This window comes from Colius striatus, chromosome W (genome assembly GCF_028858725.1).
Source record: "Colius striatus isolate bColStr4 chromosome W, bColStr4.1.hap1, whole genome shotgun sequence".
In the NCBI taxonomy this organism is placed as follows: domain Eukaryota; kingdom Metazoa; phylum Chordata; class Aves; order Coliiformes; family Coliidae; genus Colius; species Colius striatus.
In genome coordinates this window covers 37,688,643-37,703,041 of record NC_084789.1, presented here as the reverse complement: position 1 = coordinate 37,703,041, position 14,399 = coordinate 37,688,643, and the positions used below count along the sequence as shown (strand labels likewise).

Below are 14,399 nucleotides of genomic sequence, written 5' to 3'. Positions count from 1 at the left end.
CCGTTTGGCCTGTTTGATAGCGGCAGATATCTCACATTCATGAATGACCTGTGCCACAGCATCCAAGGTCAAGTCCACTCCTCGATCTCGAGCCCATCTATAGGTGGCATCTCTTCCTTGATGTCCTGAGGCATCATGGGCCCACCAAGCTACAAACAATTTGCCTTTATGCTGCCAGTCTAAATCCACCTGAACTACTTAAATTTTGGCAGCTTGGTCCACTTCCTGGTTGTGCTGATGTTCTTCATTGGCCCGGTTCTTGGGTATGTGGGCATCTACATGTCGCACCTTCACAATCGGCTTCTCCAGGTGGGTAGCGATGTCTTGCAGCCCAGATGGGTTTGCCCCGGCGTTGCCAGATATTCTCTTTCCATTGTTGTAGCCATCCCCACAAAGCATTTGCCACCATCCATGAGTCAGTATAGAGGCATAGTATTGGCCGTTTTTCTCGTTTGGCAATGTCTAAAGCCAGTTGGATGGCTTTCACCTCTGCAAACTGACTTGATTCACCTTCTCCTTCTGCAGCTTCAGCAACTTGTCATAGGGGACTCCACACAGCTGCTTTCCACCTTCGATGTTTTCCCACAATACGGCAGGACCCATCGGTGAACAAAGCATATTGCTTGTCATTTTCTGACAGCTGGTGGGGCCTCTTCAGCACGTGTCACCTTTTCAGGCAATATTCCAAAGTCTTTGCCCTCTGGCCAGTTGATGATCGCTTCCAGGATGCCTAGGCCACTGGGGTTTCCTATACGAGCTCATTGTGTAATCAACGCACTTACTCCATGTGACGTCAGTCGCATGATGTGTGGAGGAGACCCTCCCTTTGAATATCCAGCCCAGCACTGGCAATCGGGGTGCTAAGAGGAGTTGTACTTCCATCCCGATCATTTCTGAGGCAGCTCCAACTCCTTCATATGCTGCCAATATCTCCTTCTCGGTTGGAGTGCATCGGGCCTTGGATCCTTTGTATCCCCAACTCCAGAACCCGAGGGGTCAGCCTCGAGTCTCACCAGGTCCTTTTTGCCAGAGGCTCTAGGTAGGGCCCTTCTCTCCTGCTGCAGAGTAAAGCACATTTTTTACATCTGGTCCTGTCCAAACTGGCCCAAGGGCTACTGCCTGAGCAATTTCTTGTTTTATCTGCTGAAAGCCTTGCTGTTGTTCAGGTCCCCATTTAAAGTAATTTTTCTTCTGGATGACTTGATAGAGAGGATTTACAATTAATGTGTACTGAACTGTGCCTGGGTGGGGTTGAGGAACGAGTAGAGCGCTTATGGGTAAAAATTAATGGCCAGGACAAGGCAGGTGATATTTTTGTAGGAGTTTGCTACAGGCCACCAGATCAGGAGGAGGAAGTGGATGAGGCCTTCTACGAACAGCTGAGAGCTGCCTCACGATCACAGTCCCTGGTCCTCATGGGGGACTTCGACCACCCTGATATTTGCTGGGATAGCCACACAGCCAAGCACATGCAGTCCAGGAGGTTCCTACAGATTGTTAACAACAACATCCTGTCGCAGGTGATCGAGGAACCAACAAGGAGGAGTGTGCTGCTGGACCTGGTACTGAGGAATAGAGAGGGCCTGGTTGGGGATGTGAAGGTTGGAGGCAACCTCGGCTGCAGCGACCATGAGATGGTAGAGTTCAAGATCCTGTGTGGAAGAGGCAGAACACAAAGCAGGACCGTGACCCTGGATTTCAGGCGAACCGACTTTGGCCTCTTCAAAGATCTACTTGGACGGATCTCATGGGATATGGTTCTAGAAGACAGAAGTGCCCGTGAGAGCTGGTCAGTCTTCAAGTACCACTTTCTCCAAGCCCAGGATCAGTGTGTCCCAATGCACAAGAAAGGAGGAAAAGGAGGTAGGAGGCCTCCATGGATGAGCAAGGATCTGCTGGGACAACTCAGGCAGAAAGCAGCCACCTATAAGAGGTAGAAACAGGGGCTGGCTTCTTGAGAGGAGTACAGGAACATTGCCAGGGCATGCAGGGGTGCAAGTAGGAAGGCTAGAGCCCTTCTAGAATTAGAGATGTTAAGGACAGCAATAAGGCATTTTTCAAGTACATCAGCAGCAGAAGGAAGAGGAGGGGGGATGTGGGCCCGCTGCTAAACACAGAGGGTGCCCTGGTGACCAAGGATGCAGAGAAGGCCGAAGTACTGAATGCCTTCTTTGCTTCAGTCTTTACGGCCAAGGCCGACGCTTGGGAAGCCCAGTCCACCAAGGATAATAGGATGGCCAGGACAGAAGAGGACTTGCCCTGGATGGAAGAGGAAGAGGTTAAAGGCTTGGTGGCCAAGCTTAACATTCATAAGTCAATGGGTCCCGATGGGATGCATCCTAGAGTGCGGAGGGAGCTGGCTGATGTGATTGCTAAGCCTCTCTCCAGCATTTTTGAACAATCATGGAGGACAGGCAAGGTGCCCGAGGACTGGAGAAAGGCCAGTGTCGCTCCAGTCTTCAAAAAGGGCAGGAAGAATGACCCAGGAAACTACAGGCCGGTCAGCCTCACCTCCATCCCTGGAAAGGTGATGGAACGACTCATCCTGAATGTTGTCACTAAACATATGAAGGAAAAGATGGTTATCAGGGGGAGTCAACATGGCTTCACCAAGGGGAAATCCTGTTTGACCAACCTGAGAGCCTTCTTTGAGTGCATAAGCGGCTGGCTAGATGAGGGGAGAGCAGCGGATGTCATCTACCTTGACTTGAGCAAGGCTTTTGACACTGTCTCCCATAACATCCTCATCAGAAAGCTCAGGCAGTGTGGCTTGGATGAGTGGACAGTGAGGTGGATGGAGAGCTGGCTGAATGACAGAGCCCAGAGGGTGGTGATCAATGGCACAGAGTCGAGTTGGAGGCCTGTGGCCAGTGGAGTTCCACAGGGATTGGTTTTGGGGCCAGTCTTGTTCAATATCTTCATCAACGACCTGGATGAGGGGACAGAGTGTACCCTCAGCAAGTTCACTGATGACACCATATTGGGAGGACTGGCTGATTCCCCAGAAGGCTGTGCTGCCATTCAGCGGGATCTCGACCGGCTTGAGAGTTGGGCAGAGAGGAACCTCATGAGGTTCAACAAGGACAAGTGCAGAGTTCTGCATCTGGGAAGGAACAACCCCATGCACCAGTACAGGCTAGGGGTAGCAGGCTAGCAGCTCTGCAGAGAGAGACCTGGGAGTCCTGATTGATAATAAGCTAAATATGAGCCAGCAATGTGGCTTGGGTGGCCAAGAATGCCAATGGCATTCTGGGATGCATCAAGAAGAGTGTGGCCAGCAGGTCAAGGGAGGTTCTTCTCCCCCCTTACTCTGCCCTGGTGAGGCCTCATCTGGAGTCCTGTGTCCAGTTCTGGGCTCCTCAGCTCAAGAGGGAGAGAGAACTTCTGGAGAGAGTCCAGCGCAGGGACACCAAGATGATTAGGTGACTGGAACATCTTTCATACGAGGAAAGCTGCGGGAATTGGGGCTGTTTATTCTGGAGAAGAGGAGACTGAGGTTGTCAGGTGACTGAATGGTGGGTGTCAGGAGGTTGGGGCATCCCTTTTTTCTATTGTATCTAGCAACAGGACAAGGGGTGATGGGATGAAGCTGGAACACAAAAGATTCCACTTATATTTAAGAAAAAACTATTTTACTGTGAGGGTGACGGAGCCGTGGAACAGGCTGCCCAGAGGGGCTGTGGAGTCTCCTTCCTTGGAGGTCTTCAAGACCTCCCTGTGGACATGTTCCTGTGCAACCTGTTTCTGCAGGGGTGTTGGACTAGATGATCTATGGAGGTCCTTTCCAACCCTACCATTCTATGATCAAGAGAGAGTTTTAGGACCTTGTGGGTTGAGATAAGGACAATTTAGTAGAACAACACAAATAGTAAGCCATTACAATGACAGCCAAGGGACACAGAAAGCAAGCGATGCCCGGTGTAACTGCTCACAGCCCAACATGCAGCCCGACGCAGCAGCTGCAATTCCCGCACTTGACGCACCGCCACCGCAGCTGGGCAGCTGCCCCTATATCCTGAGCATGATGTCCCATGGGATTGAATAGCCTGGTCACACCGCCTTTTGGCAGCTGGGAAGAATTAACCCTATCCCTGCCAAACCCAGGACACACTCTTATAATTTACCTGGGGATACCATTAGCCTTCTTGGCCATGAGGGCTAATTGCTGGCTCATGTTTGACTTGTTGTCCATCCTCCTGGGTCCCTCTCCGCAGAGCTGCTCTCCAGCAGGTCAACCCTTAGCCTCTACTGCTGCATGGTTCCTCCCCAGGTACAGGACTCTGCACTTGCCCTTGTTGAAACTCCAGGATGAGCCTTTCGATCACCTTTCCAGGGTGGCCTGTAAGTTCCCAGGTTCTCCTCCTTGCCCTTTTTGGTGACTGGAGTGACATTGGCCTTCCTCCAGTCCTCAGGCACCTCACCTGTACTCCATGATCATTCAAAAATGATGGAGAGTGGTTTAGCAATAACATCAGCCAGCTCCCTCAGCACTCTTAGGTGCATCTCATCAGGACCCATGGATTTCTGAGTGCCCATCTTGCCTCGTAGATCCCTAACCTAGTCATCTTCAACCAAGGGAAAGTCTTCCTTTTTCTGGATTTGCTCTCTACCCTCTAGGGACTGGGATTCCCAAGGGCCAGCCTTAGCAGTAAAGACCGAAGCAAAGAAGGCATTCAGTAGCTTCTTCTCCTCTGTATACACTGTCACCAGGGCACTCACCACGTTCAGCATCGGGCTCCCATTTTCCCTAGTCTTCTTTTTGTTGCTGATGTACTTGAAGAAGTTCCCCTTTACGTACCGTGCCAGATTTAATTCCAAGAGGGCTGTAGCCTTCCTTGTTTCATCCCCGCATACTCCTTGACAGCGTTCCTATACTCCTCCCAAGTGGCCAGGCCCTTTTTCCACGTACCATAGACTTCTTTCATTTGAATTGTTTCTAGAAGCTCTTTGCTTATCCGTTGAGTCCTTTTACCTCCTTTACCTGTTTTCTGTACTCATAGGGATACACCGATTTGACTTCAGTGCCTGGGAAGCTGATGGAGCAGATCATCCTAAGTTCTATTGTGCAGCACATGCAGGACAACCAGGCAATAAGGCCCAGTCAGCATGGGTTTATGAAGGGCAGGTCCGTCCTGCTTAACAAACCTGATCTGCTTCTATGACAAGGTGATGCACTTATTGGATGAAGGAAAGGCTGTGGATGTTGTCTACTTTGACTTCAGTAGGGCATTTGACACTGTTTCCTACAGCGTTGTCTTAGGGAAATTGGCTGTTCTTGGCTTGGATGGGCATACACTTTCCTGGGTGAAAAACTGGTTAGATGGCCGGGTCCAACGCGATGTGGTCAATGGAGTTAAATCCAGTTGGCAGCCGGTCATGAGTGGTGTTCCCCAGGGCTCACTACTGGGGCCACTCCTGTTTAATATCTTTATTAATGATCTGGATGAGGGGATAGAGTGCACCCTTAGTAAGTTTGCAGATGAAACCAAGCTGGGTGGAAGTGTTGATCTGCTTGAGGGTAGGGAAGCTGTACAGAAAGATCTAGATAGGCTGGATGGCTGGGCCAAGGCCAATCGCATGAGTTTCAATAAGGCCAAGTGCTGGGTCCTGCACTTGGGCCACAGCAACCCCCAGCAGCGCTATAGGCTTGGGAAGGAGTGGCTGGAAAGCTGCCAGGCAGAGAGGGACCTGGGAGTGTTGATTGACAGCCATGAACATGAGCTAGCAGTGTGCCCAGGTGGCCAAGAAGGCCAATGACATCCTGGCCTGTATCAGGAATAGTGTTGTCAGGAAGAGGAGGGAGGTGATCGTTCCCCTGTTCTCGGCTTTGGTGAGGCTGCACCTCGAACACTGTGTCCAGTTTTGGGCCCCTCTCTACAAGAAGGACATTGAGGTGCTGGAGAGGATACAGAGGCGGGCTAGTAAAGGATTTGGAGCACATTTCATATGAGGAACGGCTGAGGGACCTGGGGCTGTTTAGCCTGGAGAGAAGAAGTCTCAGGGGAGACCTTGTCACTCTCTACAACTACCTGAAAGGAAGTTGTAGCGAGGCGGGGATTGGTCTGTTCTCCCTAGTAACAAGCAATAGAACAAGAGGAAAGGGTTTCAAGTTGTGCCAGGGGAGGTTCAGGCTGGATATTAGGAGGAATTTCTTTACTGAAAGGGTTGTCAGGCATTGGAAGGGCCTGCCCAGGGAGGTGGTGTAGTCACCGTCCCTGGACGTGTTTAAGAGACGGTTGGATGTTGCACCTGGGGAAATGCCTTTCTTGGGCACCCCTACCTTCTAGAGTCCTAGCCCAGGAGATTCTTCCAAGCAGGTCTTTGAAGAGGCCAAAGTTAGCTCTCCTGAAGTCCAGGGTTGCAATCCTGCGAACTGCCCTGCTTTTTCCATGCAGGATTCTGAACTCCACCATCTCATGGTCGCTGCAGCCAAGGCTGTCCCCAACCTTCACACCCCTTTCTTTATTTGTTAGCAGAAGGTCCAGCAGCACATCCCTCCTTGTTGGCTTCTCAACCACCCGTGTGAGGAAGTTGTCATCAGTGCACTGCAGGAACCTCCTGGACTGTGCATGCTTAGCTGTGTGACTTTTCCAGCAAATATCAAGGTGGCTGAAGTCCCCCATGAGAACCAGGGCCTGTGATTGTGAGGCGTCTTTCAGGTGTCTGTAGAAGGCCTCATCGACTTCCTCCTCCTGATCAGGTAGCCTGTAGTCAACTCCCACAATGATATCCCTCTACGTTAGCCTGCTCCTTAATCTTCACCCATAACTCTTCAACATGCTATTTGTCCCCAGCCTGGGCAGAGCTTAATAGATTCCAGTTGCTCTCTCACATAAAGAGCAACTCTACCAACTCACCTTGCTGGCCTGTCTTTTCTAAAAAGTACACAGCCATCCATGACAGTATTCCAGTCATGCAAGCTCTCCCACCATGTCTCTGTAGCTGCAATGAGGTCATGGCCCTGTGACCGCACCCACATCTAGTTCTTCCTGCTTATTCCCCATGTTGCATGCATTGGTATACAGGCATCTGTCATGGTTTAGGCCCATCAAGGGACAAAAGACCACAATTAGACTCAAAGTACCACAGACTTGAGAATTCCTAAAGAGCAGGGAGGGCTTAATTGCTGCTTATGGTCCCGGACAAAACAAACAAGGCTACTCAGCTTGGGGAAGAAAACAGAAAATAATTTAATCCCCCACCAGCTAAAACATAACCATAAAACCCCAAAACATAACAAACAGAAAACAACACAGAGTGGTACAATGATGAAGAGCACAACCAGCCCTTTAAGACCACCTTCTCCCCACCCCTCACCACTTCCCGGGCTCAGAGCCCTGATCCCGGTGTCTTTTACTCCTCCCCCACTGAACGGCTCAGGGGGGCAGGGAATGGAGGTTTCAGTCAGTCTATTCCTGATAGCTTCTGCCATTTGTCTCTCCTCAGGGCAGGTGGGCTCCTCACTGATCCTCCCTGCTTCTCCCTGGTGTACCTCACACACCCAGCAGCCCTGCATGGGCCGCTCCGATGTGTGCTCATCCCAAAGGCTGCAACTCAGCTCCTCTCCGCCTCTCGTGTGGGTCTGTTCCGTGGCCCTCAAGCACTCCAGTACGGCCTGCGGCATGGCCGCCTCCTCACACAGTCCCTTGCCCGTCCGGGTGCACTCACTCGGAGCTGCTGGTGGCTCTCAGTCCTGCCATTGCCCTCCATGGGTTGCAGGGGCACAGCCTGCGTTCTCGCCATGGGTTGCAGAGGGGTCTCCGGTCCGGCACTCCTCCTTCCTTCCTCCTTCTCTGACTGTGGGGTCCGCATGGTCGCCTCCGTCTTGTACCACTCCTACACCTCCTACGAAACACTTCAAATTCCCGCCAGATTGGCCCAGCCAGGCTGGAGGTGGGTCTGAACCCAAGAGCTGGGAGAAAGTCCAAGAACTCATAACCGGGTCTGCACTGCAGCCCCGTCCCCCTGTTGCCAAGCAAAAACGGCTCCTCGCTAAACCATGACAGCATCACAGAGGCTTACTCAAGTGTGCAGGTTTCCCTGGATGGGTGCAAGAGGATCCTCCACAGCTAGACACTCCCTTGGGGCAGTCAGCCTTCTGACTCTCATCTTGGCATGCAGGTAAGGAGCATTCGCTGCTGTTTTGGTTGGCCCGATGTGTTTCCCCGTTGGATGGGATGGCACGAGCATTGACATTTTGTACTCCGCCTCCTGAGTCCTTCAGTTTAAAGCCCGCTTCGCCAAGTTGGCCAGCCTATTCCCAAAGATTCCCTTGCGTAGTGTATTCCATCCCATCCTAGCAGGTTACAGTCATCAAAGAAGGTCTGGTTGTCATAGAAGCCGAAACCCTAGCCAGAAACTGACATGCGTTATTTGGCTATTTCTGTCTGCCCTTGTAGAGAAGTTTCTTGCTGATACAGGACGTGGGGTTTTGTTAGAAGCATGTTTGCACAATCCAAGCTTTCACACAGATAGCCAGGTCAGCTTGACCTTGGGCACATGCCAGGAGGAGATTGCCTGAAAACAGTGAGCAGCTGAGAAGTAAAAGCAGGATATTTTTAACCACAGCTGTGCCGAGATTTTGCTTAAACTAAGAGTGTGAGCTTTAACAATTAACCAATTAGCTTGTGCCGAGTAGCATATTGCTTTGCAGATGTAACCAATTAATGCTATGTTACTGTCACCTGAATTCTGTACTAATGTATAAATATCAGTGTGTATTACTAATAAATGAGCACTGACTCTACCTCCATGAGGATACGTCTTTGACTCCGGAAAGCTCCCGTGCATCATGCCCTCTTTCCTCTGACTGGTAAAATGGCTGAACTTGACTCCCACTGTTTTTTCCCTTGTTCCCCCAGGGCTTCATAGTCCACCTTGATTCTGCTCAGGTTCTGACCAATCGCATCATGCATGCCCACATGGAAGAGCAGCAGCAGATAGTAGTCGGTGTTCTTGATGAGTCATGGCACTCTCTTGGTGTCATCTTGAATCTTGGCTCCCGGGAGGCAGTGCATGTCTCGTGACTCCTTGTGCAGTCAGCCAAGTGACCCCTCAGTACCTTTTAACAGAGAGTCATCCACTATGAGCGCTTGTCATTTCTTCTTTCGGTGTCTGCTGCCTGTTGTCGATGAAGTTGTTGAAGTTTCCCTTTGTAGACCTTGCTCATGAGTGTCAAGGGGTGTTAATGCTTCATAGTTTTTTTTGGTAGGGATGCTGGAGGATGGGATAGGAAGCAGAGCCCTGCTTTTTGTGGACACCAGTGTTCAAGGTGTCTCAGTGGTGGTGGTGTCTGCTACAGGTGCATGATTTTGAAGCCACCCCATTCTGATAGAAGTTCTCAAAGCCAACTTTCACTTCCATTTCATTAAAAACAAAACAAAAAAAAAAAAGCTTCTGGCAAGTATTTTATCAATAGCTAAGCTGGTTTTGTTAATTTTTTGTTTTTCGACTCTAAAGTTTGCAATTTTTCATTCTTTCTTGTGTATGTTAAGATTGCTTTCATATAGTCTGTTCCACGATGCTTTTTTTGCAACTCTTGCAAGACATATGTGAACTAATAGAATCAATAGGTGAATGGTCTGAAATAGTTGATAATTTAAATAGTATAAAACAGTAGCTGTATAAAAGATTTCCTTTTTAAGAGGTTTTGAGAACAACACTTGGTTTTGCTTCAATTGCTCCCTCTACTGCTACTCTCCCCCTTGATTATTTGGGTAGAGAGAGGTCTGATTAGCTTTGTAAACAAAAGAAAATCGAGGTAAGGGTAAGGAATATTTGAATGATGAGTCTAACCTTTGCCTTAAACTGAAGCATTCTTTTGTCATATTTTGCAGTCTGTGTGTCACTGTGCATCTGTATTTGCTTTTAATAGGCTATGTGTTGGGTTTGGGGAAGACTTCTTTGGCTGAAATATGGCCTGGTGACTGCTGTCATTTTGTTTAGGTGCAGGCCTTGATACTGTGATCTGTGTTTGTCGTTTGAGGAACCGGTCATAGCCTGAACTGAAGCTTGAGTAGGCTTAAAATATAGCAGCTCATTCACTGAAAATGAGCAAATTGGGGAGGAAAGAAAAAGCTGACTGTAGAGAACCTTTGTCCCCTTTGGATGGGTCAAAGTGCTTTTCTTCCAGTGTGAGTTCTTTAGGGAAACGGGTTACCTGGACCTGCAAAGCTTTAAAAATTCTGTGTGTTGGAAATAAATAATTTGAGAGAGGTTACACATGTAAACATCTGATAACCTTATTTGAAGCAAAGGTTTGGATTTGTATCAGTTTTAACTGAAGAACATTTGCTATTTTCACAGGTCTATTCTGTGAGAGTAAACAGAAGCCATAAATTCTGAGGACACCCATTGTTACACTGTTTTTTTTAGGTGGTATCATGGAAAACTCGACAGAGCAATTGCAGAAGAACGCCTTTGGCAAGCAGGAAAACCTGGAAGTTACCTTATTCGAGAGAGTGATCGGAGACCAGGTTCATTTGTGCTTTCATTTCTTAGCAAAGCAAACGTCAATCATTTTAGGTGAGAATTAAACATTTTATTTTAAAACACTGTAACCTGTTTGTTTGTGGGTTTAGAACTTAATACAGTATAGAAAACAATTGTATTGTAAGTTGAATATATTTTTTTTATGTTTATCCATATATGGTATAGTTCTTTGCTAGGGTTTAATTGTTTGAAACCATGCTACTTTAAAAATCCTTTACAGGCTAATGAATGCAAAGAAACCAACATCATCAGAATAGAGAAGCTTGTCTAAAGCTGTTGTGACTAAATTTACGGTAATGTGCAGACTTCATAAAACCATCTCCTCAGATGACTAACGAGTTTATTCCTCAGTTATTGCAGCTCACAGGACATGCTTGAATGTCAGTCATAGCAAATCTTGGTGCTTCCTTGATAAGAAAGAAATAACAAGGAGAAACTAAGGGGGTATTAATATGTATTTAATAATATGAGGATTTGCTGGAATCAGCTTTCAGTATGTGTTAGAATTACTTGTTCTAAATGTAAATAGCCCTTTATCCAAAATTGTAACCAGGATTATTTTATTATTATTATTATTTAGGGATGCATCCACTGGGCCCCAGAGACTGAAAGTGTCACTTTCACCAAAGCTTGTTCTTTGCCAATTGCAGCCTTCCAAAAAATGGGTGAAATTTCCATTGCTCGACAATCTTACTGATATTTTGTTTCCTAAAAGTGACATTTTTCAGATTATAACTTTCTGTACATATTTCTGTTTGACTGAAATACCAATATTTTAGGTGAAAGTTCTCCAGATCCCCCTCTCCCAAGTTTGTTATGGGCATATGTTCGTTCAGCATATGATTGACAGTGTATGAGTCCATCAAAACTAAATTCTTTTTGTATAAGGATCAAACCCACTTTCAAGAAGAGCGTTGAAACACTCTTCATTTATGCTGGATAAAGGACAATTGCTTGGCTTTGGTGTGTGTTGGGTTGTGTTGTTCTCTTGTACATGCCCCCCCCCCCCCCCCCCTTCCTTCTTATAAAAACAGAAAACACTTCAGGTTAATGAAACAAAAGAAAAGTTTAAACTGCCTTACACGTGCATATGTCCACTCTAGAAATTCAAAGGTTTGTGTGGGTTTTATTTGGTCTACCTTGTTTCTCTTGACAGAAAAAATTTTAAAAGAAGGGAAGAAGTTTCATCACTCTACTCTTTCAGTTCTTCATGATGTAGATAACATTTTTTTTCCCGAATATGTGTTTTATCCTTGAGTTTAATTTTACAATATCAGAAGGAAATATCAGTTCCTTCACAGAAGAGGAAGTCTAGCTATTCAGAGAGTGATATAGGGCTATCTTTATAATGACAACGAGGGAAGACCTAGTGGAAAACAAAGCAAATCCCCTTCTCTATCTATTTTGGGAAGTGAAGCCAGAAGGGAAAACTGACAAGGAGATAAAAACCAAACCAGTCTCAGTGGAAGTGCTCACCGAGCCAACTCTACCAGCAGTCCTGGCTCACCAGGGAGGTCCCAGCAGACTGGAAGTTAGCAAATGTGTCCCCCATCCACAAGAAGGGCCAGAAGGAGGATCTTGGGAACTACAAGCCTGTCAGCCTGACCTTTGTGCTGGGAAAGGTTATGGAACAGATTATCCTGAGCGCCATCCTGAGGCACGTACAGGACAACCAAGGGTTCAGGCCCGGTCAACATGGCTTTATGAAGGACAGGTCCTGTTTCACCGATCTGATCTCATATGACAAGATGACTCACTTAGTCGATGAGGGAAAGGCTGTGGATGTGGTTTTCCTGGACTTCAGTAAGGCCTTTGACACAGTCTCCCACAGCATTCTCCTAGAGAAACTGGCTGCCCATGGCTTGGATGGACGTACTCTGAGATGTGTGGAAAACTGGCTGGATGTCTGGGCCCAGAGAGTCATAGTGAATGGAGTTAAATCCAGTTGGTGGCTGGTTACCAGTGGTGTTCCCCAGGGCTCATTGCTGGGGCCTGTTTTGTTTAACATCTTCATCAATGATCTGGATTAGGGGATTGAGTGCACCCTCAGTAAATTTGCAGATGACACCAAGCTGGGCAGGTGTGTAGACCTGCTAGAGGACAGGAAGGCTCTTCAGAGGGACCTGGAGAGGCTGGAGCAGTGGGCCAAGGCCAATCGCATGAGGTTCAACAAGGCCAAGTGCCAGGTCTTGCACTTGGACCACAGCAACCCCATGCAATGCTACAGGCTTGGGGCAGAGTGTCTGGAAAGCTGTATGGCAGAAAAGGACCTGGGGGTGTTAATGGACAGCTGGCTGAACATGAGCCAGCAGTGTGCCCAAGTGGTCAAGAAGGCCAATGACATCCTGGCTTGTATCAGAAATAGTGTTGTCAGCAGGGCCAAGGAAGTGATTGTCCCCTTGTATATGGCACTGGTGAGGCTGCACCTCGACTATTGTTTTCAGTTTTGGGACCCCTCACTACAAGAAGGACATGGAGGTGCTGGGACATGTCCAGAGATGGGCAACAAACCTGGTGAAGGGTCTAGAAAAACATGTCTTATGGGGTGTGGCTGAGGGAGCTGGGGATGTTTAGCCTAGAGGAGCAGAGGCTGAGGAGAGACATGATCACTCTCTACAACTACCTGAAAGGGAGTTGTAGTGAGGTGGGGATCAATCTCTTCTCTCTAGTAATGAGTGATAGGATACGAGGAAATGGGTGCAAGTTGCACCAGGGGGGGTTTAGATTGGACATTAAGAAGAACTTCTTTACAGAGAGCATTATTAAGCATTGGAACAGGCTGCCCAGGGAGATGATGGAGTCACCATCCCTAGAGATATTCAAAAGATGTATAGATGAGGTGTTGAGGGATATGGTTTAGTTTAGTGATAAGCTTGGCAGTGTTAGGTTAGTTGTTGGACTCAATGATCTTAAAGGTCTTTTCCAACTGTAACGGTTCTATGGTTCTATACAATGTGGTGTTGTAGAAGAAATGTTGTGAGCAATAAGTTGTGTGACAGCTTCTAAGTGCTGATGCATGTGAATATTATCATGTAACCTCTGTATCATATAGTCCTGTGGGATTAGAGAAAACTGAGAAATCATGGTGCTCTCTTTTTAAATAATTCTTTCCTCTGTCTGTTCAACGTGACATGTGGAAGGACCTGTGAGCTAGTCAAATGGGCTTCTATACTTGCTGCCAACAGAATGCCATAATTGTTTGAATTTCAATTTCCCCTTTCATTTGTGGCTTGTGTACTTCACAAGCATCAAGATAAAATATTTAGAATATGGTTTTGTATATTATATAAATACATAAGTGTATTTAAGCAACAGAATTTCTGTGTGAAAGAAAATAAAAAATATTTTTTCTGTGAATTCTGTTAGCTATGCGGCATGGTATTGGTTGTTGAAAGGTCAGGAATATGAAGTTATAAGCAAGATTGCTTGTGACAATAAGTTAAACTGAATAATTTTCTGTTCTTTCCCATTACCTCATGCATCACAGTACTTATTGTGGAAAGCTGATAGTGCTAATTTCAGTTTCCTCATATCCCAATAGCATAAATTCATCTGTTAGCAAGCTAGCACGTTCAACAACTCATTGAGGACTCGGCATCGGTAGTGTCCCGATCACTTTTTAATTTTTCTAACCAATACTAACACCAGTAAGTCCTTCAAAAATCCCATTATTCTATTTCATAGTTGAGCTGTAAGCACCTAAGTTTTAGGTCAAATATGTGTGTATATTTGCATAGGCATATTTACCAAAATAAGCTTTAAAGGAACAAGTATCAGTGCTGTGAAAACTGCTATTTTCATTGTAGTGGTTTTGTCTGGGCCAGGTTTTGGTAGCAGGGGGAGCTACAGAGGTGGCTTCTTTAACCAAAGAGTTGCCAGAAGCCTCCCCTGTGACTGATAGGACTAAT

The 14,399-nt window shown here is 47.1% G+C and overlaps 1 protein-coding gene across 7 annotated transcripts in view; it reads left to right on the top strand.

Moving 5' to 3' along the window:
- LOC133628529 (ras GTPase-activating protein 1) overlaps positions 1–14,399 on the top strand; it is a 128,495-nt gene that overhangs the window by 19,084 nt on the left and 95,012 nt on the right. For 6 of the 7 annotated variants that reach the window (XM_062016820.1, XM_062016821.1, XM_062016819.1 and 3 more), the window contains exon 2: positions 10,375–10,524. In XM_062016820.1, the coding sequence (XP_061872804.1) occupies positions 10,375–10,524 (150 nt within the window). Of the gene's footprint in view, positions 1–6,540; positions 6,701–7,446; positions 8,122–10,374; positions 10,525–14,399 lie in introns of those variants that run through there. The other variant, XM_062016824.1, reaches the window with a different exon arrangement.